This window comes from Sinocyclocheilus rhinocerous, unplaced genomic scaffold (genome assembly GCF_001515625.1).
Source record: "Sinocyclocheilus rhinocerous isolate Xijiao unplaced genomic scaffold, SAMN03320098_v1.1 scaffold541, whole genome shotgun sequence".
Classification (NCBI taxonomy): Eukaryota; Metazoa; Chordata; class Actinopteri; order Cypriniformes; family Cyprinidae; genus Sinocyclocheilus; species Sinocyclocheilus rhinocerous.
In genome coordinates, this window is record NW_015658519.1 from 1970080 (window position 1) to 1997313 (window position 27234).

The 27234-nt window shown below is 42.6% G+C and overlaps 1 protein-coding gene across 1 annotated transcript in view; it reads right to left on the minus strand.

Moving 5' to 3' along the window:
• Window positions 1-2021: 2021 nt before the first annotated feature.
• Window positions 2022-27234, minus strand: part of LOC107722533 (chromodomain-helicase-DNA-binding protein 7-like) — a 67171-nt gene continuing 41958 nt past the window's right edge. The window contains exons 4-38 of the mRNA XM_016530897.1: window positions 26336-26471; window positions 24714-24842; window positions 24473-24538; window positions 24029-24084; window positions 22582-22696; window positions 21977-22060; window positions 21639-21776; window positions 21390-21511; window positions 20983-21226; window positions 20637-20813; window positions 19921-20064; window positions 19567-19825; window positions 19225-19435; window positions 18846-19041; window positions 18445-18612; window positions 18014-18193; window positions 17713-17823; window positions 16825-17030; window positions 14054-14253; window positions 13791-13950; window positions 12163-12252; window positions 11616-11719; window positions 10124-10253; window positions 9908-9965; window positions 9755-9815; window positions 9325-9661; window positions 9013-9221; window positions 8053-8808; window positions 7651-7808; window positions 5961-6188; window positions 5436-5840; window positions 5119-5316; window positions 4869-5006; window positions 4673-4777; window positions 2022-4063 (exon numbers count right to left, since the gene is read on the minus strand). Of these exons, the coding sequence (XP_016386383.1) occupies window positions 3065-4063; window positions 4673-4777; window positions 4869-5006; window positions 5119-5316; window positions 5436-5840; window positions 5961-6188; window positions 7651-7808; window positions 8053-8808; window positions 9013-9221; window positions 9325-9661; window positions 9755-9815; window positions 9908-9965; window positions 10124-10253; window positions 11616-11719; window positions 12163-12252; window positions 13791-13950; window positions 14054-14253; window positions 16825-17030; window positions 17713-17823; window positions 18014-18193; window positions 18445-18612; window positions 18846-19041; window positions 19225-19435; window positions 19567-19825; window positions 19921-20064; window positions 20637-20813; window positions 20983-21226; window positions 21390-21511; window positions 21639-21776; window positions 21977-22060; window positions 22582-22696; window positions 24029-24084; window positions 24473-24538; window positions 24714-24842; window positions 26336-26471 (7078 nt within the window). The 3' untranslated portion in view covers window positions 2022-3064. The remainder of the gene's footprint in view (window positions 4064-4672; window positions 4778-4868; window positions 5007-5118; window positions 5317-5435; window positions 5841-5960; window positions 6189-7650; window positions 7809-8052; window positions 8809-9012; window positions 9222-9324; window positions 9662-9754; window positions 9816-9907; window positions 9966-10123; window positions 10254-11615; window positions 11720-12162; window positions 12253-13790; window positions 13951-14053; window positions 14254-16824; window positions 17031-17712; window positions 17824-18013; window positions 18194-18444; window positions 18613-18845; window positions 19042-19224; window positions 19436-19566; window positions 19826-19920; window positions 20065-20636; window positions 20814-20982; window positions 21227-21389; window positions 21512-21638; window positions 21777-21976; window positions 22061-22581; window positions 22697-24028; window positions 24085-24472; window positions 24539-24713; window positions 24843-26335; window positions 26472-27234) is intronic.

A 27234-nucleotide genomic window follows, 5' to 3' on the forward strand; every position in this document is an offset into this window, starting at 1 on the left:
CCACAACCTTTGGGTTATGAGTCCGACTCATTAGGCCACAACTTCCCAAAGATCTTCCCAAAAGTTCAAACTTCCCGAAGAACATACTGACTTCAGTCTAGCGCCAGTTTATGCAGTTTAAAAAACACTTCCGTTATAAGAGCTGTATACACTGTATGATGAATAAATCTCTTATACTTACATCGCCCGTACATCTGCATTTTGTTTATGAGAATTCGCGAGCACGCTCTGAACAAAACTCCTCTGTTTCAGCGATAACTCATCTGAACGCCTCTGATTGGCCATTGCATTCAGAAAGTCAGCGGAATCGTGTCTGATTGGTTATAATGCGCAACACTAAAGATGCGAAAGAACAAATCAGCCCTAATATTATTTTGATAGTATTACTAGCCTGATAATAGTAACAGTAATTAAAGTGGTGGATTACAAGCCTTTGACTTTTATTGTATAAATGGTATGTTGAAGATAAAATGGCTTAAAAATTTTATAACAAATTACGTACATTTTTGGTTTTGCATTCCCAGAGGCATATTTAGAAAGTTGGGTGGAATTGATTTCCTATTGAGATGTAATTTTACGGCTTCCAGATTGCCAATCAAATTATCTTCTTTTCACCAACAGGTTTTGTTATCTTGGGCATTATTATATAATCATAATTTCACCCCTCATAGAATTCCCATTTGGAACAACAGATTTAGACCAGATATAAGTCTATGTTTTCACGAATGGCTTGAAAAAGGTGTTTGGTCAGTTCTTCATTTAATGGATGAAAATGGGAGTCTGTTAACTTTCAGTGGCTTTTGTGCAAAATATAATTTATATTGTGAACACAAATTATTTGAGCGTGTTTTAAATGCCATTCAAAGAGTTTTCATAAATCTAGTACAAAGCACTTATGTTTATATGTCAGATGGAGCATGTGAACTCCCACCCCTCTTATTGAATGGGAATGACCTCAGATTAATGCTTCCTAATAAGCTTATTCGCTCTCGTTTCAATTCTATATTATATCAGACATTTCCTTATCATAATGATGTTTTGCAAGCTTATGATAAGCCAACTGTACAAAAATTACAAATACAGTATATTAGCTTTCCAGTGGCTCCTAAGGCTAAGGAAACCCATTTTAAAATATTTAATGGTATATACCCATCATCGGAGTTTTTGAGACGGTTTAATTTTGAAGAAAATGCATGTATTTTTTTGTCAAGTTGACAGACAACTGATCATCTTTTCTTTTCTTGTGTGTATTCAAGTGTGTCCTATGCATGTCTTCTTGGTTGGAAACAAAGATTCGATCACTGCCCACTTTTGCTAGAAAGCATGTTTGGAATGTTGTTGGGTGATTAAAAAGAAGAGTTTTTCATAAATGTAATTTTGATTTTGGGCAAATTTTTCATTCATAAATGCACATGTACGAAGACAAGACCTTATTTTTCTGTATTCAAGAGACTTCACTATTTTCCTTCATTGGAATGTATGAAAATTAGAAAAGCCCAAAAATGTGTTAACTTAAGAGACTTCCGCTTACTAGAAGAGGAATGAAATGGCCCCTCCTTACATCCTCTGTATTATTTTTACTTTTTTTTTTTTAATTTAAACTTGTGCCTTGTTTAATACTTGTTTACTTGTATTTGTGAACGCCATTATAGTTGTATAGTTTGTTCAATTAAAAACATTTTTTTTTAAAATTAATACTACTACTAACACTAATACTAATAAATCCTGCTATCATCAAAGGCATCAGACAGCCACAGGTGATATCTCTGACTATCGTCGATACACGATACTATCGTCTATCGGCTTCTTCCCTAACTGGAACTATTTGGTGCTAATGATTAAAAAAATCTTTACAATTATTTCAAACAAATCTAATTTGACAGATCAGACAGATGTAAACATGAAGTGAATGTTAGATGATATAGCTATAAAAGGTTCGTTGTTGTCAGAGGATGCTGTTTGACATCTCCACAGAGCTACACAAACACAGTTTTGGTTTCCTAGGTGAATATTGAGAGTCACTTTTATTAAAAGCATCATTACTACAGTTGGCAGCAATTTACAGTTCATCATACATGATGGTTTCAAACAAAAAAAGAAAAAAAGAAAAAAGGTCACTCACAAAAGAAAAAAATAAACATTTACAAAATTTATGTCTGTAAACTTCAAGGCTAGTTAGAATTGAGGTAATGCTGTTCAGCTTTGTGGCTAAAGTAACAAAAGTCCATTCAAATAGATAAAGGTACCTGATTTTATTCTTACACCAGTGCATTAACATGGATACAATGAGACAGTTTGACTTCAGTAATTTATTTCATGTCACTTTTTCACACTTTCCGGTGTTTAGTCAAAAGAGTAAAATTGAACATTCAAAAGCTGCCTTCGTTATTGCTGTCTCCACAGGTCGAGAGGTCTCCTCACCCGTTTGGATTGTCAGTGAGAGACTGAGAACAGTCCGAGTGTAGGCTATGATATGTGAGAACTTTGCCCGCTCCTCTCAGCAGAACAGTACAACGAAAACCACGATTCTTCCTCAGCAGCGGAGAGTGTCTTAATGCCGTTAAATTGTACATCACTGAATATTACGAGATGCTACTCATTGTTACAATATCAACAGTAGAGAGAGAGAGAGAGAAAAAAAAAAAAAGTGACAACAAAAAACAAAATAATATTAAAAGGAGAGAGCAGCATAGCACTATCGGAACGATTAATTCCTATAATATTTAAGGAAATTTCCATCTCATCTAGAAGGCACCCACACAGTGCCAAAGACTTCAAGGAAAAAATAAAAATAAAAACAAAAAAAGTGAGGAAAACACAGGAAAAAAAAAAAAACACCCTTTTGACATCCGCACAACTGTTCACGTCATCCCTGGCTATGCTAATGGTTACAGAGACAGCTTATTTGCTTTCCTCTTAACGTTACCTGTTAACAAAAACCAAACGACCAAAGTGTTTTGGATATTGAGTTGGCATGTAAACAGCTGGACTAACCATTCTGTCAAGAGTTCAGTCTGTGTCTCCTCAGCCCTGGGGAAATGTTAGAAGGCCTGATTCAGTTTTTTTAGTCACTTTTGTCATCCTCATCAGCAGGGTCATCATCCTCATCATCATCATCCATTCCACCCTCCATGGAGTTCATTTCCTCTGCCGGCCCTGCCAGGTCATCATCTAGTACTGATGAATCAGCAGTCTTGTTCTGGCTCTCCTCTGAGTCACTGTCTTCAAGTGTGTTGTCAGCAGTTTCCACGTCAGCCGTGGAGGCGTTCTGGTCCTGATTTGTGCGGAGCCCTTTACCGGACTCCTTGTCCTCGCCGGTGGCCCCCGAGGCCCCGGACACAGCGCTCTGGAGGTCAGCTAGAGAAGCTTGGGGGAAGCCTGGGATGCCCAGGCCGCCAAGACTGGGGTGTAAGAACATGGTTGGGTAGAAGAGGCCTGGGGCCATGGTGGACAGCAGGAAAGGGTTGAAGGCCAGCGCGTTGGTGGACATGCCGGCGGCCACGGCTGCATTCAGTGCAGCTGCGTCACCGGTTGCCTCAGCAGACTCCGTTTCAGACGATTTCTCTACTTCCTTCTCTTTCTCATCTCCTTCGTCCTTGGTCTCATCGTCCATCTTCAGCTTGGGATTCTCCTCAGATTCAGCCTGTTCTGTGCCAGAGGCGCCGTTGGTGGCCGTCGCAGCGGCAGCCAGGTTTCCTCCAAACAGACCCCCCAGGCTGAACATGTTGGGGAGGCCACCCATGCCAGGAAGCATGAGAGGCAGTATGGCTGCCGCGTGCTTGGCGTCCGCTCCCCCTCCGAGAGCAGGGGGAAAGCCCATGAGGCCAGCGGCCAGCTGGAGGCTCTGGAGGTTCTGCAGGCCCTGCAGACTGGTCAGGTCTATACCGCCAAACAGCCCGTTCATCAGCAAAGGATTAACGCCGGACGTGGAAGCCACTGCCTGCGCTGCTGCTGTCGCCTTGGCGATCTCAGATTTGGGTCGCCTGCCTCTGCGGCGCACGCCCTCCTCTCTGACTACTGGCCCAGTCAGAAGACGGTCAAACATGGACTCTGGGAGAAAGCCCTGGAAACAAAAATAAAATATTATAATTTAAGAATATACAACCAACCATGAAAAGTTAGTATGATTTTCATGTTTTTCAAGAAGTCTCTTGTGCTCACCAAGGCTTTATTTATTTGATCAAGAAAGCAATTAAAACAGTAATTGTCCAATACCACAATTTAAAATAACTTGAATTTAATAGATTTAAAAATCTCATTTATTCCTGTGATGGGAAAGCGGTCTTCAGTCAGTCCTGTCACATGATCTTTCAGAAATCAATATGCAAAAAAAATTCCAATTGTTGAAAACAGTTGTGCTGCTTTAGATTTAAGTTCTGAAAAAAAGTTTCTACATAAATATTAAGTTGAAGAAAAAAAAAGGAACATCATTTATTTTAAATGGAAATATTTTGTAATATTACAAAATGCCCTTAACGTCATGTTTGCGGAATAGAAGTAATTCTTAATCAACTTGCTGAACTCAAACTTTTTAATGGTAGTAGTATACATTATAAATATATTTTAAAAAACAAAGCAACAACCAATTTGATACATGACAGTTACTAATAGTTGAAACTATCAAATAGTGGCTAAATTGATCTGAATTCACTCAATTTAATAAAATGCTCACCGATTGCTTCACTATATCCATCCAGTCTGGGGCGATAGCAAATTCTGGATTTTCAACCAGCCAGCGGGGTAAATCCTTCATTGGAGGTGCCATGGCTCCTCCCATCTGTAGTTATACAAGTTAAAAACGTTGCAGCGAGTGTAAAGAATATATTGTGGGAAATTAACTGGATCGATTGATAAACATTAATACTTGCCTTTCTCCCATTCCGAATGTTAACAACAGGGACTCTCTCCTCTCCGGTCAGCGTATTAATGTCGATCTTGTTGGGATTGCGGCATCTGTGTCTCTTCTGTTTGGGCTTGGCAAACTGAGAGAGGAGGTCCTCATTCTTCTGAAAGATAAGAACAAGAGAACTCTGTAAGATAAACTGCACAGAACATTCCCACATCACCCAGCAGAAAGAAAAAAAAAAAAGTTGGGTGGGCAGAAAGAACTGCACTCACTGGTACATATCCAGGCATATCCATAGTGTAGGTGGGGTGCTGTCTCAGCCACTCCCGTAGGTCCTTAGTGCTGGGTCCATCTTCCCCTGTAAGATGGCTTCCCTCTTCTAGGCCTTCAACAGGAGCCTTATGTGCAAGAGATGACATGGGTCTATGTGCCCGCCCATCCACAAAAGCTTTGGTCCCATCTGAATTTTCCTGCAGATGCAAAGCAACAGAAAATTAGAAAAAGAAAAGTGTGTTTATGTGCTTAAAGTGTGTCAATGTGCCACATGAAACGGCATGACTCCCACATCACACCCTGACAGGATTCGTACCGCATTGAGTTGTCCTCTTTTGTTCCCCATAAAGAGCAGTTCCAACCCCTCCACATTTTTCCTGCGACCTCTCTTTCTCCGGTTGGGGAGTTCAGTGTCAAGTAGAGAGCCGTTGGCTCTGGGTCTAGAGGAAGCGCCTGCTTGCAGCAGCTCCATCTGTGCTTTCAGGGCTGCGGAGGAGGCCATGGCTCCAGGGAAAGTGGTGGAGGAAGAGGAGGTGGACACGCCTTGCAGGGCCTTGGTCAGATCTATGGCCTGTGCTTGGCCTTCTGCAGCATGGGACTCACGTAACTGAGCGACCATCTCCATCAGGTTCCTGCGCTTGGCAGCACGCTCCGCCTCGATCTCCACCTTCCTCCTCCTGCGTCTGCGCTGCCGAGGTACTGACAGACTCAAAGCATCGTCCTGGACGAGAACAATGAGAGGGTGTTTAATAAACGTAACCATTAAAATCTATTTGATCACTTTACAAAACCATAGTGAGTCTCAGGAGGCGCAGCGGTCCGGGTTAGGGGCGGGACTTGCCTTGTTGACCTGTGGTGACATGGTGAGGTCCTCACTGCCACTATAGCTGGTCTGAGCCACCAATGAGAGATCACCAAGACTCTGCCTCTGCAGGGGGCTGTCCGTTGCCATGGAGCTGTAGCCAGGCAACAGGCCTGGGAAGTCAAAGAACTGCCTCCTGTTGGAAGGCCACTTGCCCTTCATGACCGCTTCACAGATGTTGTCCATACGATTGATCATTACCCTGTCCTGAAGTACAAACACAGAAGCAAAGCACAAGTGTTAGTGAGTGTGTGCACGTGGATGCATACATAATGAACTAGAGGGTCTCTCATTTTCTCCATTTCAGCTCCGGTTTTATGTCGCAAGGATCTTATAATGCAATTTTGCTCTGTTATTAAAGGAGGAAGCTCTGGAACTCTAAGTACAGTCTTTTCACTATGCATCACATTAGGGCTGGGCGATATGACGATATATATCGGATGGACGAAATAAAAAGTCTATCGTTTCATATTATGCTCTATCGTTTATTTCGTGGTGCCGCAAAATACATTGTTTACGGCAATACCTTTTCATTGAATGACAGCAGTCTTCCATGCATTACACGGGGATGCAGGCAGAAACGTGAACAGCAGCATGCGCGCTCACGTCACGTTGCTGTGCAACGAAAACGTAATGTTTGCACACGTTTTTAAGCACTGCAGTTTAAAACAACTGATTTTAGGCCGTTGAAACAAACAGAGCTATATGCGCACGCTGTCTCTGTTTCTGTGTGAGAGGAGTGCGTAAGCCACGCATCAGCTGCCAATAGAGCTCGTGAGCATTTTTGCCGCTTTATTGGCTTTGAACGATTGCATTAACACTTATATGCATCCAAATTCCCTGGCTTTGCAAGTAGCCTATCCTCATAAACACAGCCATTTAGGTCTTAAGGGAACGTAAACAGTTGCGAGAGAAAGCGCATGTGTAACAGTATATTGGATCCGGACTTCGGTCTTAAAGGGGAAGTTGTCCAATATTCGCTCTGTCTGCCATTCATGTTAATCAAACAACAGTGAGAGAAAATCTCTCACTGCTCTTGACCAAATAATTTTTGTAACTAGAATAAGAAAATAAATAAATAATGATAATGCTAATAATTATGCCTATATATATATATATATAGATAGATAGATATAACTTACACAGTGAAGACTAATTAATTTACACAATGTATTTCTTTTTTATTGTAGTTTTTGTCCTATTGCTTGTAATTAGTTTCTTATCCTTATTCATCACTGACTGTTTATTTATCTCCAGTGAGCTTTATTTTTTTTATTAAATTTTTTTTATTATTTTCTTGTATTAGTTTGATATCAACATTGGTGACAAGGATTATGAAAATTCTATGGTATCAAAGATTTTAATATCATAAAAACCTAATTAAAAGAAAAAACAACAACAACTATACCGTGATGTATATCGTTATCGTGATATAAAAGTACTCATATCGTGATAAAAGATTTTGGTCATATCGCCCACCCCTACATCACATGTCTTCTTCAAAGCTTTGGGCTTGGCTTCATTTTTCTTCATTTATCTCTAAACCACATTTGTGGCAAACTATATTACTACATGCTAGAAGAGGGGGGAAATGGATGTGTCAACGCATAGTCAATCTGAAAAAAGGAAAGGAAATTTTGAGTGAAGTGGAAAAAATGGTTTAACTAACCTTGGGCCAGAAAGAGAACAGTGAACGTTCACTGAACATCTGAGAGGCTGACGGCTCAACGTCATCAACACTGAAGCAGTCCCTGGTCTCATCGCGGGCCGTGCTCAAGGAGGCGTTACTCTCCTCATCAAAATTCTTCCTCTCAGAGGCTCCTCCAACTGCAAATAAAAATCATCTTTTAATACAAGCTTAACTGCAATAAGATTTCCCAAATCAAAATTACTTTTTGAGAATCCTGACCAGCCAATTAAAGAAATTAAAATAAAGAAAGAGATTGTTCTAAAACTGGTTTTGTTTGTTTTTGGATCATACAAAAATGTTTTAGGCATGTTTCCCTGATGCATAGCCTACATCATAAATGTAGTGTCAACAGAAATGAAACCCCAAATGTCTAACATTCACCTTCAGCTTGTGAAGATTTTTCTGATTTGTCGTCCTCATCCATCTTCTCTTCCTCAACTTCTTTGGATGTTTTGTCAGTAGGAAGTTTAGTCTCAGTGGTCAGTGGCTCTTTCTCATCCTCAGCGTTTTTGTCCTCGGGGGTAGTGGGCTCCTGATTCATGGGCTTCTCATCAGCCATACCATCCACAGGACAACCCTGCTCTACCTTGGTCTTAACCTCCATCGCATCATCTTTCTCCTCCACTTCTATCTTTTCCTCTTTAGGCTCGTGCTTCAGACCCAAATCATTTGCTTCCTCTTCTTTTTTAGGAGAGAGGGCTTCAGGTTTTTCTTCTTTGACCTCCTCCATGTCACCATTCTCCACTTTGGGCACCAAGTCATCTCCCTGCTCTTCCTTCACCTCCTCATCTTTGAGCAGGTTCAGAGGTGTAAGAGGATCAGACACGGTGGGCACCTCCGCACCCTTGCCCTGTGTGAACTTCCGATGGGCCTCCAAGAAGCTCAGCTCGGGGTCGTTGAGGATGTGGTAGTCAGTGCGGCTGACACCGTGCTTTGCGGCGCCCCGCAGGAGGTCTCGGTCATGGCGTCCGGGCTCCCACCAGGCTGGGAGGTCAGGGCTTAGTTGGCACAGACTCATCCTCTCATCCAGCTGAGGGTGCGGCAACACCTGTTCCCTGATCCGCCGCAGCAGCTCGATACGAAAGAGTGTCCGTGAAGCTCGCTCTTCTGTAATGGGTCGATACGGTCCTGATATATCTTGCATGTTTCTTCTGCTAATATTTTTCTTCTAGGGATGAAGACATAACCGACAGGAAACTGGAGCTACTCAAAGGTAGCGGAAGCAGACTAGGTTGTGATCACAATGAAGAAAAAAATATGTTGGGACTAGACAACAAAAACAAGCAAGCAAGCAGGAATTGACAAGATAAATTCAAATAATTAAAAAAGACAGTAGTTCACCTGTTTCGGATTTGACATGCATCCGACACACCCGCTTGCACATGGCCACAAAAGAGTAGTAATATTTTTCCAGGCTTTCGTCTGTCTTCTTGTCTAGACGAGCAAAAGCACGGAACTGGGACCAGTCAAAGCACTGTCTGTGCACGTCATAAACCACACCGAATGTGGACACCACACGGTAGAAATCGGCCTCTTCACGCCTTGTCCATCTGGAAAACAGATGTTGGTAAATGGAAATGAGGTCATGTGTGACTAAAGGAGAAATATAGATATATATATTTTTTTTAAATGGAAGATCTAGATGTAACTCACCTCTGCCTTCGCTCTTTAAAATAAGCTGCTCCATCAGCCAGCAGGGCGGCGCTATCAGGGATGAAAGGTGATCCCTTGGCCATGAAAGGCCCTCCTTCAGCCATAAAAGCCACCGCTCCATCTGGAGCATAAGCTCCTCCCTCTGTCACCATGGCAAGGATGTCATCACGCGGACGGCCTCGGCGCCGGTCAGGTTTGGTCATGGCTTCCTGCCTTAGTTGCTCACGCTTGTGAGTGCGCTGATAGGCCGTGATGAGGCGGCGCAATCTGGCTGTCAGAGCAGAGGCTGGCGGCCAGTACAGATTGCCTGCTTTCCCATTCTCACCAGGCTTAGGCCCTGAGGGTGGACAAACAGACGGCAACGGTGAGCACAGTGAAGTAAAAATCTCAAGTATGATGGGTTACACCTGCATGCTGGGGAAATAAATACCTTCTCCAGTCTCGCCATCCATCCCATCGTCTTTATCATCCAGGGGAGAGTTTGTAAAATCCTACAAACATGGCAAAGAAAACGTTACATAAGCCAATTTATTACCAATACTGATTTTAGATACAGTCAAGACTAATGTATTTCCAAACTCACATCCAGATCGTCTTTAAACTGCATCCGGAGTGGCTTGTACTCTGGGTCCTCATCCTCTCTATTGTGAAAAAGAGAAAAGCTTTTAGTGTGGGAGAGAAAACAAAGAAAAGAACCAAAAGGAAAGCGGGGTGAGCGATAAAGAAAGAGGGAGAGAGCCAAAGAAAGCGAGCAGGAGGAGTCCCTCTTGCTGGGGCTGTGATTTTGGGCCAAACTTACCCCTCGACACCATCTGCCATCATGTCCGCTCCCCTCTGCTCGGCAGCGATGGCCTTGGCATCGGGCATGCCCACCCTCTCCAGGAAACACAGGGTGGGGTCAGCACGCATAGAGTTATACTTCTCGTAGCCTAGCGGAAGAAAAGAGAGCAGCGGTGAACACAAAATATGCATAATTACAGGCTGGGCTGTGGGCTGAGGAGCTTTTATTTCCCCTGGTGATGTGAATGCATTTGACACACCAGTAATACTTTTCTCTGCTGTTTAAAATTAAACTGAAAAAATCTAATGTTTAAATAAAATGTTAGTTGCGTGAGGTGCTAAAACTTGTGCCACAATTAATGTACCAAAAATAAATAAATAAATAATGGAAGAAAAAATATGCAAAAAAACCCCCTTAAAAACTAAATCAACCTTATAATACAAAGTGAAATCCTTTCAAAAACTACCAGAAGATTAAATCAAACCAAAAGAAAAAAAATTAAAAGAAACAAAAGGCAGAGCCAAAGGAAAATGCCCGTTGAAACTGTCCAAGCAGAACAGATTCGAGCCTGCGGATCCCTACAGTGCACAACAGGGGAGGCGATTGGCAGGCTGGACCCACTTCAGCTGAGCCGCTGATCAGACGGGGCTCGAGCACCCCCTCCCCCGCCAGAACATCACATTTCAATTAGGATTTATGCGGTGACACATTGTTCCTAACTGCCGCCGCGCCCCGAGCCAAACTGTAATCATGAGGGGGTTTATAGGCCATCACTCTTTCCTCTGCAGTCCAGGCCTGCCACCTCTTCTCTCCCAGTTTCCTCCCCAGACCTCCCTACTGAATTGGGATTATGATTAAGAACAGGCTGCCTGTGTTATATACACGCTCCTGTGTGTGTGTGTGCGCGCGCATGTATGGAGGCCAGCTGAGTTAACGAGGTAGCGCAGCGCACTGGGGGAGAGCAGAGAGAGCTCTCTGTACACACATTCACGAAAAAGACCAATCTGAGCGAAGAATAAAAGCCCCTCGCCAAGATTAATATCGGTGGTGAGAGCAGCGGACATTATTAAATAAAGCGGCTCTTACTATACTTAATACAATTAAAAGTCAGCAGCAGAGAAACCCCTCTCCATCTCTTTTTTTTAATACAGCTTTTGGCCTTGTTTTCCCCAAAAGATAAATTGGGACAGCTGCGCAGCTTCACAAAAGAAAACAATCACGTCCCAAACTGGGAATTCAGCAAGTTCTCCCAGAACACTTCTTAACACTGCGGGTCAATGTTAATAAAATGTGCTGAGAGGTGCCTGTTGCCTCTGATGGATTAGATCTCGGCTCTTTCCCCATCCATTTTTCCCAGCCAGTCTCCATCGAGTGCAGGATCAGCCATTCGGAAAATATCACCAATCAATCTCTAGGCAATATTACAATAGGTCAACATTAGCAAAAACTGTCGCCCGTCACCGCAAAAGCACCAATCAGAGAGTGTCAGCTGTGAAGAGGCGGAGCTTACCATGCTTAAAGACGCCGATTAGGAGGGACTTGTCTGCTTCGAGATCCCACCAATCAGTGGGGACGTCAGCGTGGAAGGGTTGCGGGATCCAGATATCCAACTCGCTATAAGCAAAAGACAAACAAACACAGGAAAGAGTGATTAAAACCAGGACATGGCCACAGTGGCACATAATCTAATGAGAGCGGCATTAATGTCTATCTGCAGACATCTGGTAGGAAACATGAGCATTAGCAAGCCGCATCTCATTTAGGCCCATTTCTCATCTTGTTTATTCAGGGCCAACCTGATTACGGCCAGAGATCTGAGCCACTCGCTTATCTCACCCCATGCACTTGCGTGCACATGCGAGCCCCTCGCAGTCATTAGAACTTCAGTCAAGTCCTTGAGAGAATCAACATGGCGGGCACGTTTGCACATTATAAATGCATGCACATCTGGGTGGGGGTGTTGTCAGAAAGGGGGAGGAGGAGGAGAAGGTGATGGAGGGAGAGGAAAGATAACAGCAGGCAGGATTCGGTAGAAGGGAATGGAGAGAGATGCCAACCTTGAATCGGTTCCCTCCAGGATTCTGTCTGCATGGTCTCCGATGACTTCTTGTCGCAGATAGTAGAGCATGCGGACCCGCAGCAGCACTCTGTCAGAGATAGAAAGAGCAGGAGAGACAAAAAAAAAACAAAGATGAGTTGGGGTTAATGGAGTGACACAGAATGAAAGGAAGGAAAAAGGCACAAAGGGAAGGGGAGAAGGCAGAAAACAAAAGAGTGAGCAAGTTTGGCCAGCTCCGAGCTGTGCCAGCAGCAGTAGCAGCGGCAGCAGCAGCTTTTTGGCATGTGCCATGGCTCATCCATCATGCTGCCAGGGCTGATTAGCAACGCTGTGCGGCAGCCTCCACGCCTGACAGATGGCTGCACATAATCACCTCTGTGTGTGCCGCCTTTCACCCGCTTCCAACAGGTCTGCCTGGCACCTGGCCTGGCACTGCGCTGCTGTGCTTGGGGAGCCGCCCGTACCCACCCTCGCCCCCCTCCTCCACGCGTATGCACTCCAACACCTTCATCCTCTCGTTTTCATTTTCCTTCCTAATGCTGTTAGGGAAGTTGGGGAGGTGCTAACGGGATGCCTCCAAAGTACAGAGGCAGAAGTTTGCAGTGCGGCGAGCAGATGGTTGGCGGTCTAAGCACCTCAAATTTATCGTCTCGTAACGTTTCCTCAGCTGTTGCTCTGTTCCCCTTTTCTGGATGCACATCAGAGCCAGCAGTGTAAACAGTGTTTTGCTTTCTCTCTCTCTCTGTCACTGCCTAGCGTAAGGCAGGACACAACAATGCTGGCCTGGCAACAGAAATTATTTATCAAATGAAACCGGAGAGGCCTCGAAAAACAAAAGACGCAAGCCGGCAGCACGCGAAGCATAATGGACGTGTGGGGCGAGAGGTGAAATCATCATGTGCGGCCTGATGAGCCGAACGATGAATTATTGAGTGATCTTAAAATCTTTAATTTCAGAGATGAAAAAGATTCCTCATGGCCTGTCATTCATTATTTCAGGAACTTGGCAGAAGCCTTTGCCAGAAAGATGGGACTCTTTCTTTTGCCAGGTTCTCTACAGTTGGCCATTTTTAACTGACATTCATTAGTCAAAGCTAAACTACGGAGGAGCCAAGCAACTTAATGAAACATCTGCACCACAAGGTAACAGCACTAACTCGCTTTTGGACATGTTCAGCTAAACTCGCAAGTTTGCTTCAATTACTTTTTCAACTTGAAAAGCTCTTCACAAGTTTTCAAATGCACCTGCTTCTGAGGATATCAGGCTTTGAAGGCAAAAGGTTACTTTCAAACAAGACGGTAGCAGAAGAACTGAGCTGGCTGTGCGGAATTTTAAATCTGGGCTCTTCACTTTTTGACCAGAGAATTTCCACAAGCTTTCTAATCATTTGATAAGGATTTTTTTTATCATTATACAAAAATTGGCGGAATGATTTCCATTCATATGTCAGGTACAAATTTGAATAGATCTAGATTATACTAATGCACCAATGTCTGATGTGCAACATATAGCAACTTAAATATTCAAAGCAGTGGAAAACAAGGGACAAAAATAAGACATGATATATTAACTAATACATAAGTGTCTTTAAGGTGGGAAAGGGCAGTTTGTGAAATGGTACATACTTGTTGCAGTGGTGTTTCAGGTGTCTCTTGTAACTGTCCTCTTGAAGGAGGACGTCAGGATTACAGTCAGCAAGCCAGAGAGCCTGTGGCATGTGAGTTTGAGCAGCCTGCGGCTTCCCCTTCTTCCCTTTACGCCCCCGGGGCACTGGAGCAGACAGTCCTAAAAACCACAGAAATGCCATTGTTTAGCACGTGAAGAGGCAGATGCTGACAAAGGAAAGAAATTATGCCGTTTTCAGATTGGTTCCAGATCAGCATCCTACCAGAGTGGTTGGTCAGTGTGCGGCTCTGGCCATCCTCAGTAGGGGTTATGAGGTCCCAAATGAAGCTCTTGATGTTCTCGTCTCCACGGTAGTGGAGCAGGCAGTAGGCCAGGAGAGCGCGGCAGATGGTCTCTATGTCTCGCTCCCTCAGTGGGCGCTTAAAGCGTCCATGGGATAGGATGTCACCCCAGCGGCCCCAGCTATGCACAACAGAAGAGAAGTTAGCCAGAGCAAATATAGCATGTGAAAACTTCAGTTTGTGTCCTTTCAATTATTTCAAAAATTCAAGTCTTTTTGAACTGCAGTTGTTTGGTTTTGTAATGCATGGGGGAAAAAAGCATGGGGAAAAAAAAAAAAAAAAAAAAAAAATTTAACACCCCTACCCACCCCCACAAAAGCAGGATGTTAGTGATCTCACACAGTTCTGACAGTGTGTGCGCACATCTATGTGTAGCCATTCATCCACATTTGAACAGAGTGGACAGTGAAATCCTGTGAAATTTCACTGACAAGACTAGTTAAAGCTGCAGTCCGTAAGTTTTGCCTCTTTGTCGCCATCTCTGTTTGAAAACCTGCAATTGCAGCTGTTAGCGGAATTATCTTCCTTACGTGGGTTGGGCGCCGGCGCGGCTCCAGTGCGGATGAATCTAATGTTTTGAGGAGTGTGTGGCAGTCAGTCACCACACCGGTGTGGATATTTACTCTACTTCACAATCACAGATTCTAGCCTACGTCTTGGAATATAACCCAAATAAGAGCTGTGCACAAAGGCTTCTTAAAAAAGCGGGAAAAAATTTTTTTTTTAGAAAAAAAATTTCTAAAAAAAAACAAAAAAAATGGGTCAATTCCGACTTTGCTATGACAATCTGGCGCTTCTGAATCAGCGACAACCCAAAAAGCAAATTATGCTCCCTTCGAACTGGTTGTCTTTAAAATACAAATCTTGTGTAACCCCAGGCTATCTGTAATCAGAAGCACATTAAAAAATTGGAATATAATTTAATTTAACTCACATGTGTTTCATAAACACAATCCTTCCTGGATTACAATCCGCCATCAAAATTATACATTTAAAGGGGTCATATGATGCTGCTAAAAAGAACATTATTTTGTGTATTTGGTGTAATGAAATGTGTTTATGCGGTTTAAAGTTAAAAAAACACATTATTTTCCACATACTGTACATTATTGTTTCTCCTCTATGCCCCGCCTTTTTGAAACGCGTCGATTTTTACAAAACTAATCGGTCTGAAAAGCGAGGTGTGCTCTGATTAGCCAGCTATCCAGTGCGTTGTGATTAGCCGAATACCTCAAGCGTGAGACGGAAATGTTACGCCCCTCACATACTGTTGATGCCGTGTCCCGGCCAAAGAGAAAGGAAAAAATGAAATCGCATCATATGACCCCTTTAATTATTCCAGCTGCTGTGAGAAAAGGCTATAAACGATCCGCCGTCTGCAGGATCCTCACATGCCGGAACAACTTCTTTATGTTTACAGATGTGACGTAATGACGCAGCAACATGCTCGAATTTCCCCGTACCACTCAAATTAGAAAACATTATAAGATAACCGTTGTGAAACAGGATAAAGTAAGGCGATAGTTTTGAACACTGGCTGGTTATGCACTTGCTCAAATATTGATTTCGGATCATTTTTAACCAAAAAAAAAAGTTACGGACTGCAGCTTTAAACTAATTCAAAAAGAGCATTTGTACTGTCTGAAGGAAAAAAATAGCACAGTGTCAGGATCGTTCAAGTATAATATTACTCTACGGTTGTGCCATTTCTCACAAACTGAAGGAGGAGGGGTGGCACCACTGCATTGCTGGCATGGTACATGACCATGAGGAGACCCAATGCCCTTGTTATTTGATGGAGTACTCAAGTGCTCTCTAAGCACAGGCCTAAAGGGCTTTTTGGGGAAGGGGGGGGGTCTGCTCTGATTTCGCAGCCCTACACTGCTTTTCCAAAAAAACCATCAGAAGAGACAAATCCCTCAGACTTGATGGATCTAATTTGCCGTATAGCCCAGGGGTCTAGACACGTCTGACTGAAAAGAAAAGAAAAAAATACTGGTCAGACATGGTGCGTGCACCCAGCCATGATTAGTGCCGAGTGCACTGAGGCCTGGCGCTTAATTAATTCTGTGCGTTAGATAGCGCCATGTCTGCCACTGCCCCGGGACAAGAAAGCGTGACAAACTCGGCCACTGCACTGGTGGGCTGTGAGCTACCAGATATTCTCATTCCAAATGGAAAACAAGACGAGACGAGGGGAATTTGGATGGCGATAAAACAAAGCAGGAAGCTGAATATCCTGTCTCATGGCACTGGGATGGACTTCCTGCTAAAGCTGGTTTCCATTGCGAGCTACGATTGAGGGAAATAGAGATCTATTGATGTTTTCAACAAATATGGACTGAAAAAGTCTGATGCATAGAATTAGTTGGCAGCAATAATTGTAACTTGTATGTTTCTATGTGGGAAATGTGTGGGGATTTCTCTTCCCCCCCCCCACCCCAATGGGGGCGCATTGTTGCCCTGTAGGGTCATGTATAGTTGGTGCACTCAAAGCAGCTTTTGAGGGAAAAAAAGCATCTGCTAAATGGCAACTAATTATAGGGATAGGCCCCAGGAACTGCTCAAGTGCAAGATGGTGATTTAGCACAATCTTCAATTTTCAGGCTAGAGCAGCCCACTAAAACGGGAGTACAAAGCTGTTAAAACCAACAACAACACTTTAATATGAACATTTCCAGACTGCACTCACCCATACACCAGCAGGTTCTTCTCCACTCTGAAGCACTCACTGCGGGGGTACCCCTGGGTTCGGTCCTGGGGCCTCCGCGGTTTCTGAATGGGCTTGTCCTCTGAGTCACTCTCAAGCTCTGAGTACTCCATCAAATCATCCTCCTTCATAGAACTGTAGTGCCGAGTCTGCTTCCGGACCCGAGGAGTGTCAATCACCAGAGTATTCTGACAAGAGATACAATCTGGGGTTAGAATGCTCTCTCAAGGGTTTAAGACGGCAGAAAAGGTTTCTGCATGTTTAGCACTTTTAGTACTATACCATGGTAGCACCATGATATAGGTGGCTGCTAGACAGCAAGATGGAAGACCTCTGCTCAAGGACACATGCAGAAAATACTGTGATAGAGCATTTTTATTTAGACATAACATGGCGTTTCCCTTCAAGCGGATATAAGCTGCTTAGCGCTTCCGATTCTCCTGAGTGCAAAGAACAGTGGTAATTACAGAAAATGCTTCCCATGGCCAAGTTTAAACAATTTTGCCTTTGCTCAATTACAGCTACATTCCACGCACTGTTAGCCTGGGGAAATCAGCCTCATTAATTATGCCCAGATAGCATATTTATGAGGAGTGACACCACAGAGTGTGGTGGAAACCATCCAGATTTGGATTCACACCATCTTCAGTTATCAATTGTCAGACAGAATTATGAATATGACACCTGTCAAAAGCTGCTAATGCATGACCCCAACATTAATGAAACAATGAATAATAGTCAGCTGTAAGTGGTCCACACGATTACACAAGAGAGAGGTGCTACAGATTAGTGCCTCACTTCATGCAACATCTCCTGTGAAGCATTTCACAGCACAAGAGAGCTCCTTTTCACCATTAAGTTGCAGCTTACCCTGCCATGGATCACATCCAGGTCCAGCTCTGCTTTCTTTGCCCATTTCTGCCAGAAATCTGGGTCCTCCAGAGAAATGTCGCTTCTGTTCCCAGAGGCCACAAAACTTGCCTGGTAGGGAAAAAATTTATATAAATAGTGAGATCAGAGACACTTACCCTTTAGGTTGCACTATTTTAAGAGCAAGATAAAATGGGTAGTATGCTTATATAAAGGTAATTATGCAATAACATTGATAGGAAGGTCAATTTTTTTTGTTAATATCATCAATATTAAATACAAAGATTTTAAATGTCATCACCTTAGCAAATGTTGAGCCTTTGCCTTCTGATTCAATAGTAATGGTCTGTGTACGTCTCTGCAAAATCTGATCAATGTCTTCTTCACAGAACTTAGATCCCTCATCCTCCTCATCCATTAGAGCACCATACGCTCCTTTCCTTAGAAGGTCCTCAATCTCCCTTTTAGAGAGCTGCTGAACCTAAAAAAAGGGGAGAATGAATGAACTTCACATAATACAGATCTCAATAAATTTACTGTTTTCAACTTGGACCGTTTATGGAGCGGACAAATTTAGGCAGACGGTAAAAAGGAAAATAAGGCAGAGTGCACTGGAATTAGAGGTCTTTCCACTGACTGCCAACATGTGCAAAGTATGTTTGATTAATTAACCATCTGGAACACGGTTCGAGTGAAACACCACAAAATGGTGGTGCTGTCTGCAGTTCATACCCCATTGGCAGCATTTTCCCTCCCGCTCATGGACTGAAGCACAGCCTTGTCCAATCCTAACTTCAGACTGGCCTTGTCAAACATCTCTCTTTCGTAGGAGTTCCTGGTGATCAGGCGGTAAATCTTCACAGCCTTGCTCTGTCCTATCCTGTGGCAACGAGCTTGTGCCTGAAGGCAACAGCACAAAACGGTCACACACACACAGTGCCTCTGAGGACTCACACATATACACACACACACTCATCCTAGAAAACTGTTAAGGTTGCAACAGAGTACTTCCAGCTGAGTTACTAGTTGGAATGCAGCTTAAAGATGCTTTGTGAAATAAAATTGCTTCCAATGAAGGTCCAGCAGTTTCCCACACACAGGGACCATATATGGTAAGAAATATCCATGATTACCTGCAAGTCATTCTGAGGGTTCCAGTCAGAGTCAAATATAATGCAAGTATCAGCTGCAGTTAAGTTAATACCCAGGCCTCCAGCCCTGGTGCACAGCAGGAACACAAAACGGTCCGAGTCTGGTCGTGAAAAGCGGTCAATAGCTGCCTGGCGGAGATTTCCTCGAACTCTGCCATCTATACGCTCATATGGATACCTTGAGAACAGGAAAAGGAGTATTTAACTACACCTAATAGGTAATGCCATTTTATTAAGCATTTTCTGTTAACCCAATATTGTTAATGTTTTCATTTTCTATCCAACATATGAGATTGCACATCAAAACACATAAGGTTTCTCTTTCAATTTGTTGGCAGTGCTATGGGCTCAGGCATCCTACCGTCTCTGGATGAGGTAGTCCTCCAGGATGTCCAGACAGCGCACCATCTGGGAAAAGACGAGCACACGGTGACCCCCAGCCTTCAGTTTGGGGAGCAGCTTGTCTATCAGCACCAGTTTTCCTGCAGCCTGGATCATGGCCTGGAGGTGGAACTCTGGGTGGTCTAAGGGGTGACTCTCCCTGAACTCCTCCATTATCTTCTCCTCGGCTCCTACAGATAGAGAAAAGAGTGAAAATTCAGTCTGGCTGACTTGAAAAAATAGTAATAACCTTTGAGCATACACTTAACATATAAAACAAGTTTTCAGTTCACACAGTTTTACATCAGAGTCTACTGCTCACCATTGATGAGGTAGGGGTGATTACAGCACTTTCTCAGCTCCATCATGGTGTTCAGCAGGTTGGGACCATTGGATCCACCTCCACCACTTTTGGACAGGAAGGCAAAGTTCTTCTCCAAGATGGCACGGTAGTATTTCTTCTGCACATTGGTCAGCTCTACTTCAATGATGGTCTCCTCTTTCGGTGCAAGATTTTTCTCCACATCCTCCTTTAGTCGGCGCAGCATCATAGGCTTCAGAATGCCCTGCAGTTTTTGCACCTGAAACCAGAAAGTGACATTAGATAACATCCAGCCATCTCTGAAAATGCATCTCATAATGATTGCGATGATTTAACAATGCTGATATTCCATACCTGTTCTTCTGTTTTAAGATCTCCAAACTCCTGCATGAAGGTCAACTCAGAGGGAAACCTGTCAGGCTCCAGGAAATGAAGGAGACTGAAGAGCTCCTCCACTGTGTTTTGCAGTGGAGTTCCAGTCAGCAGGACTTTGTGTTCCTATAGAAAGTTAGAGTCTCTCATTAACCTCTTAACTGTCACCTGTCCCCTCTGTGGGATGCCTAAGTTTACTTCACTATATTACAATTAAATCCTAATCTAATCATGACAAACTATATATCGTTGGAAAGGTCTAAGACTCCTAAATAGATATTTTATCAATGTTTTTTGTTAAAAATTATGTAGGAAAAGTAATAGATTAATTTGACTGTTCTTTTCTTTAACATAAACAAATCTAATAAAAATTGTTTCCACCATTTTTACAAGGAATTTCAATTACTTATGCAATCATTAGTGATCACTGGATAAGGATTTAAAAAAAAATCCATATTTGACTCATTAAGGCAATGAGACCAATTTGAGTTGACAATTTTTTTTCTAAAAATCTAAAAAAAAAAAAAACCTTTATTTGAAATTTAGGTTATTGCCCAAGCTTCCCTGATAATTCCAGATTTTCCAGCACCATGGGAACCCTGCATCCTGTATCTAGTACAGGTTAAAGCTAGAGCGACATTTATAGCAGGTTATTTTCAGCAACATCATGTTTCTTAGATGGAAGGGGAAGCACTAACCATGTCCATCATCTTTAGGCCCTCAAGCAGCTTGCAATTCCTGTTCTTGAGCCTATGAGCCTCATCAATGATCACACAGCGCCACGGCACACTCCGAAGCTCGGGGCAGTCCGTCAGGATCATCTCAAATGTGGTGATGATTGCATGGAATTTGTAGGATCCCTTTATTACACGACCCTGAAGGAAGACAGCTTTTGGTTACGATGAAGGGCCCTTGAGAACACAACCCTATGTATAGAGTCATGTATAACCTTATGTTTGTCCTGTAGATAACTTGTGAAACATAAGCATTTTTTAACTTTGGAGTTATTGGAGCTAATCACATGACAAAAGTAGCATTACATACCTGTGTGTCTCTGTAGTACATCTCGTAAGCCTGAATAGTCTTTCGGCTGGCCTGGCTACCGTGATAGACAACTACGTTTAGCTCAGTCCATGTCCTGAACTCCCTCTCCCAGTTGGGAATGGTGGAAAGAGGTGCAATCACCAGGAAAGGGCCGTGGATTCCCTTCAGGTATATCTCATGGAGGAATGTGATGGACTGGATTGTTTTGCCAAGGCCCATTTCATCGGCTAAAATGCAGTTTCGTCTGAGAACAGAAACAAAAAGTACAATTGCACCCGTAAGAATATTAATTTTCATACAGAGGCTGCAATTCATGACATCCTTGCATTTAAATGGTATCAAAAATGCACTTCAGTCCGTGTATGAGTGAGCAGTGCAGCTGGACGGCTGGATAATTGCATACATACGTGTTGTACCAGTTGAAGAGCAGCCAGTTGACTCCTTCCAGCTGGTATTCCCTGAGTGCATTGCCGTTTTTATATTCTCTGGAACTCTCGGATTTCTGCCAGTTGCTGGCGGGAGGTCGCTCCTGTTTCAAATAAAACAATTCCCGTTAGTGGTTTTCGTGCAACCGCAAGAACGTGGCCCTCTCCCTTCACTTGCTCAGCACTCCAAAGAGAAAATAAAGAGAGGGCTAGAGAAGTGCCAGCTCTTACCACGCGCTTCGGCTCTGGCTCACGCTCCATCACTCTCTCGAACTCCTCAATCTTCCCTTGGTCGATGTCAGCTTTTAACTCCCACGTGCTGTCCTCATATGGCAAGGAGCACCACTTCACCAGGTACAGAGTTACAGGCTGCAGGAACACACGTCAAAACAATGTTATCCAAAAAAGGGTTCTAACATTCTTCTAAAATTTCTGGGGGCGGTCTGACTGACATCTTCACAGCTGCAAAATATCTACTAAGAGCTTTAATCAAAGGTAACCCATGTTGTTTTGAGAGACAGATGCTTTGAGAACGATTGAAGTGGATGGATGAGAGAGAGAAGTCATACCTCTCCATTTTCATCGGTGCTTTTAGACACATCCAGAACCCTGTCCACCTCCACATAATCTGGGTTGAATGGCTCATCATCCATCTGTCAATAAGAGTGTGATTGATTGGTTAAATGGAGCATTGCAGAATGGTGGCTTCATTGCTGCTTGAGCCCCAACTACTACGAGTCTCTAAATGAGAATCTACTAAGTAGAATATTTTCAGATCTTTCTGATGTGGGTGGCATAAATCTCTCTGGGAAAACCCCACCGGGTTTTGACTGAAAAGCTCTTTCGAATATAGTGTGGAGTTGCAAACCAGAAATGAAAGTCTTGACATACATTTCAACGCAACAGCTTGAATTACTTTAACTTGTGAACTGAACCAGGCAGCATGTGCCGAGAGATTGCGTACAACAGAGATAAGAGCCTGAAGTGAGCCATTTTATTGCCTTAGCATGGATGATATTGTTCAAAAATCCACCATAATACCAGCACAACACACTGTTGAGCATACATACTGCCACCATTATCAGTGAGGGCCATAAAATGAAGGGAGAAAACGGAACGGGAAAAAAAAGGACAAAATGGTGGATCACAAGGAAAATGGAGGGCTGATGCTAACCTCAGTTAGGAAGTTACTGAGGGCCTGCTTGGCCTTAAACCTCTTGACCTTCTGCTGGATTCTCTTATCCTTCTCCAGCTCTTCGATGTCTGCCCAGCGACAGTGCAGGTAAGAGCTGAAAAACAAAACAATAAAAAGTCACTTCCTGGGTGACCTCAGCGAAAATATAGTTCAGAAATTAGCATGTCAGATAAACAAGACTGAGAATGTTTATGTAGGAGCACAGTAAGGAATATTGTTCTTAATTAACTGGTGTATTAAGAGGCCATGATTCATCTGCATGAGCAGTTTTAAACTTTCTCCAGTTGATAAACTCTTGACGATTTACTCAGTTTAGTAGCTTGTTTGCACTATTTTGCAAAAATTCCATTAATGTTTAACTCTTTAAACCTAGTAATTATAAAATTTCCTTCATTATACAAAAAAATGATATTGCATGGAAGGCATTCTATAACAGATACTCACAAGCCTTTGAATTTGATGTAAAACTCCTCAACTTCAACCTCTCCACCAGACACCAACTGTAAAATAAGGAGCAGGAACATTATTTGGTGATAAAAAAGTGTGTTTATAACATGTTTGGATCCTTCAAATCACTAGTGTGCATAATTTCCACCCATCACATGTGTAACCCATTTCCTGTGACAAACAACTTTGCGTTTTGGCATTGCTCTCAACTGTAATGCCCCAAGACAAAAGTAGTATGACAACAGAGACAACAACAAAAAATAAATAAATAAAAAATAAAAGAGCAATCATCCTCCTATTCTCTTTCTCCAGCTAGTAGTAAGCTGTGCAGCGGAGTCATGAATCACTTCAGCTCCTCTACCACACACAGCCCCATTCACAGGGAGCTGACCTGGGGCCTGGCTTCCTGCCAAAACCACAGCGCTACGGCAGACGCCAAACCTACCATTTCCTCGGGCGGGAGCCCATTTGCAGCTGCGCTACTAAGAGCCATGCACGGCCTATTGTTTTTGGCCAGGCTTTGTTTTGTGGTGCTGTTTCAAAGGAGTAACGTTGCACACTGCCACTGCCTGCGTCTAAGGGCCTGAGATTAATCACGCTGAGAGACAGTTTATTCTTACATGGCTTCATCTCAAGACCTTGCTAAAAAACAAACAATAAAAAGTCATTTCCTGGATGACCTCAGGAAAACTATAGTCCAGAAATTAGCATGTCAGATAAACAAGACTGAGGATGTTTGTGTGGGAGCACAATAAGGAATCTTGTTCTTAATTAACAGGTGTATTTAGAGGCCATGATTCATCTGCATAGTTTTATGCATTGAGAAAGTCTGATGATGTCCGTGTAGTAGCTTGTTTGCACTACTTAATGCAAAAAATTCCATTAAATGTTTAACTCTTTAAATCTAATAATTCTACAGTTTTCTTCATTATATAAATAAGTGACACTAGATGGAAGGCATGCTATAACAGATACTCACAAGCCTTTGAATTTGACATATAACTCCTCAACTTCAACCTCTTCACCAGACGCCAACTGTAAAATAAAGAGCAGGAACATTATTTGGTGATCAAAAAGTGTGTTTGTAACATGTTTGGAGCTGTCAAATCACTAGTGTGCATAACTTTCATCCATCACAAGTGTAACCCACTTCCTGTGACAAATAACACTGCTTTTTGGCATTGCTCTCAACTGTAATGGCCAAGGACAAAAGTAGTATGACAACAGAGACTGGGAGTGTGGCCTTCACTGGATTAATACTACTGCTGTCGGGCCGAAGACAATATCAGCACACTCAGGCATCTTCCTGGCAATCACAGGGTCTGGGGCAGGATTTGAGACAGCTGTTAGGTGTAATCTGCCCTGATCCAGTAGACAGCAGCGGTTAAAGCTCATGTGAGAGGCTTTCGATGGCTCAGCTCACCTCTTTCTTTCCCATACGCATCCCCATGATCTTCTCCACCACAGGGCCCTCCGCATCCAGCAGCTCCTACGGCACACGTGTGAATGAAGGACACGGAGTCAGTGTGAGAACATCCATCATGCATAACAAACAGCAGGTTACATCAGTAGTTTTCTAACTCTACTGTGGGGATTGTTAATCAGCCATCAGCATAAACAAACTTAACACACACACAACACATCCAAATGTTCAAGATAATGACCTGCTGCTCAGATGTGGTTGAAGGAGACTTTGGTCCAGGAGAATCATCTCCATCGTCGTCATCAGAAATTCTAAACTCCAGGTCCTCAGTGTAGCGTTTCCTCTTCACCTGCCGACTAGATCGCCTCTTCTGCAGTCAACACACACAAAACGTTACACAACGGCAAAAAAAAAAAAAAAAAAAAAAAAAAAAAAGATTATAATAGAAAAACGTATACTAGGGCTGGGCGATGTGGCAAAAAATTGAAATCTCGATTTTTTTTCAGAATGTTTGACTGATTCGATATTTACGATTTTTAACTAGTTAACTTGAAAATGTAACTACAACATGATTCAAGTAACTTTTTCTTTATTAACTCTCTAGCAAAACAGAAAATTCTATTCTAAGTGCAACACACATGAAGTTGCCAACATGATGTAAATGTTATTCTTTGCAGAAAAGATGCATGAACTACAACTACATCTTGTACAAACTTGTCTTACATTATATGTTTAGAAATAATACGAAGAAAATACTTTTTGTTTTAAATCTCAAAAGTCAAGGCAATTCAAATTTAAAATGACTGAAGGTAACACCAGTAGACTATTATTAACCATAGGCTAAATGTTCTGTAAAAACAATGAACAGCAGCTTTCAGCCTGTCACCATGATGCAAACATGAAATATCAGACAGAGTAGTAGTTCTTTACAGGTTTTTTTATTAGATTGTGCTGCTTTTCCATTGTTTTTTTTCAATGTAAACATGGACGCGTTTGACTGTTGCGCTCATGTCTCTTGCAGCGTCTCATGCAGGAAACGGCATTCTAAAAATGCAATGCTCAAGTTAAAGGGGTCATATGATGCTGCTAAAAAGAACATTATTTTGTGTATTTGGTGTAATGAAATGTTTATGCGGTTTAAAGTTAAAAAAACACATTATTTTCCACATACTGTACATTATTGTTTCTCCTCTATGCCCCGCCTTTTTGAAACGCGTCGATTTTTACAAAACTCATCGGTCTGAAAAAGCGAGGTATGCTGAAGAGAAAGGAAAAAATGAAATCGCATCATATCACCCCTTTAAAAGAAGTTCACTCCCATCTTCTTGCATGTTTTTTCTGTTCCACTGCCCGCGTCGCATCGTCAACACAAAAGCACATTCTGTGTGAATGGCACCTAGCGATATGAGTGTGTCACACATGAGCGGTTAATCACGTGCGCCGACATGCGGTTGGATCGTTCTTTTCTCTTTACTGTTATCACTGGCATATTGTCAACGTGTCTAATTCTAACGTTTGGTAAAATTTCTATTCAAAATCGTGATTCCTCGATTTCTAAAAAATAAAATCGTGGCAAAACATTAAATTCAAATTCATAGATAAAATCGGAAAAATCACCCAACCCTAACATATACAAATAACTGGTTGTAACATTTTTGGTATGTGTACAAATCAAATCACATCTCATTTACCATCACTTGTATTGATGAGATGATAAAGATGACATTTTATCAGTATTATCTTGTCAATCTTTAGGTATCGGTTTTAACCACTGAAAAAAACATTAGTCGACCACCAGAAAAGTTTTCTTTGAACAATAACTTTATTAGATAAATGCCAAGTAAAAACTTCAGCAACGCTTACCTGAACACCATCATCTTCCTCTTCCTCCGGTGAATGTGGCGGTGTTTTCTCCACATCAGAGGTGACTGAGGGCTCTCTCTTGCGCTTTGCGTCTTTCTTGGTGCTGCTACTGGACTCCGAGTCAGACTTTTTAGCACTGTGGGTGAACAGGGAGGTTTGGTTAATGTAACAGTCACACCAATAAACCACAGATTTGTCTGGTTCATATGTCAAACCATTACACTATAAATAGTTTTAGTAAAGAACAGAATAGCAAACAACCAGTCCAAAAACTACTTCAATGAAGACAATTTAAGTTATAATTTATATGAATGCATAATGCCGAGTTCACACTGCACGATTTTAGCCCGATTTTTCACTCGCCGACAGGTTTTGCGAAATTGCAGACAAATGCCCGAAATCTGAGGCAAATCGGTGCTCGTTCACACGAGTGACAATCACGCAGTGTGAATTATCAAAGACGCGATCTGAGGAAACGCAGACACGTCGCCGACGCCCGCAAAATATTCGGCATGCTAAATATCTGGAGCTGTCGGCGATTCACAATCACGCTGTGTGCAATGATTTCTGACTGAAAACTACATCAGCGATGACCTACAGCCAATGAGAGACCAAGATACAGGGCAGAGGGAAGTTCGGGGAGGAGTTATAGACCAGAAGATCAGTACTTGAATAGATATATGAACAATGATATCATACAGAAACAAGCACAAACATTTGCTTGACCAGCCACAACATCAGCATAACAGTTACTGCAAAATTATTTACCTCCAACTCTCTTTGCAGAACACCCAATCCCTGTTCCCTGCATCTCCCTCCTGCATAATCTGTTTTTCTTTTTCTCCTTGTAGCTGGAAATCAGCACACAGACAATTTGCGGGCTATATATATATATATAT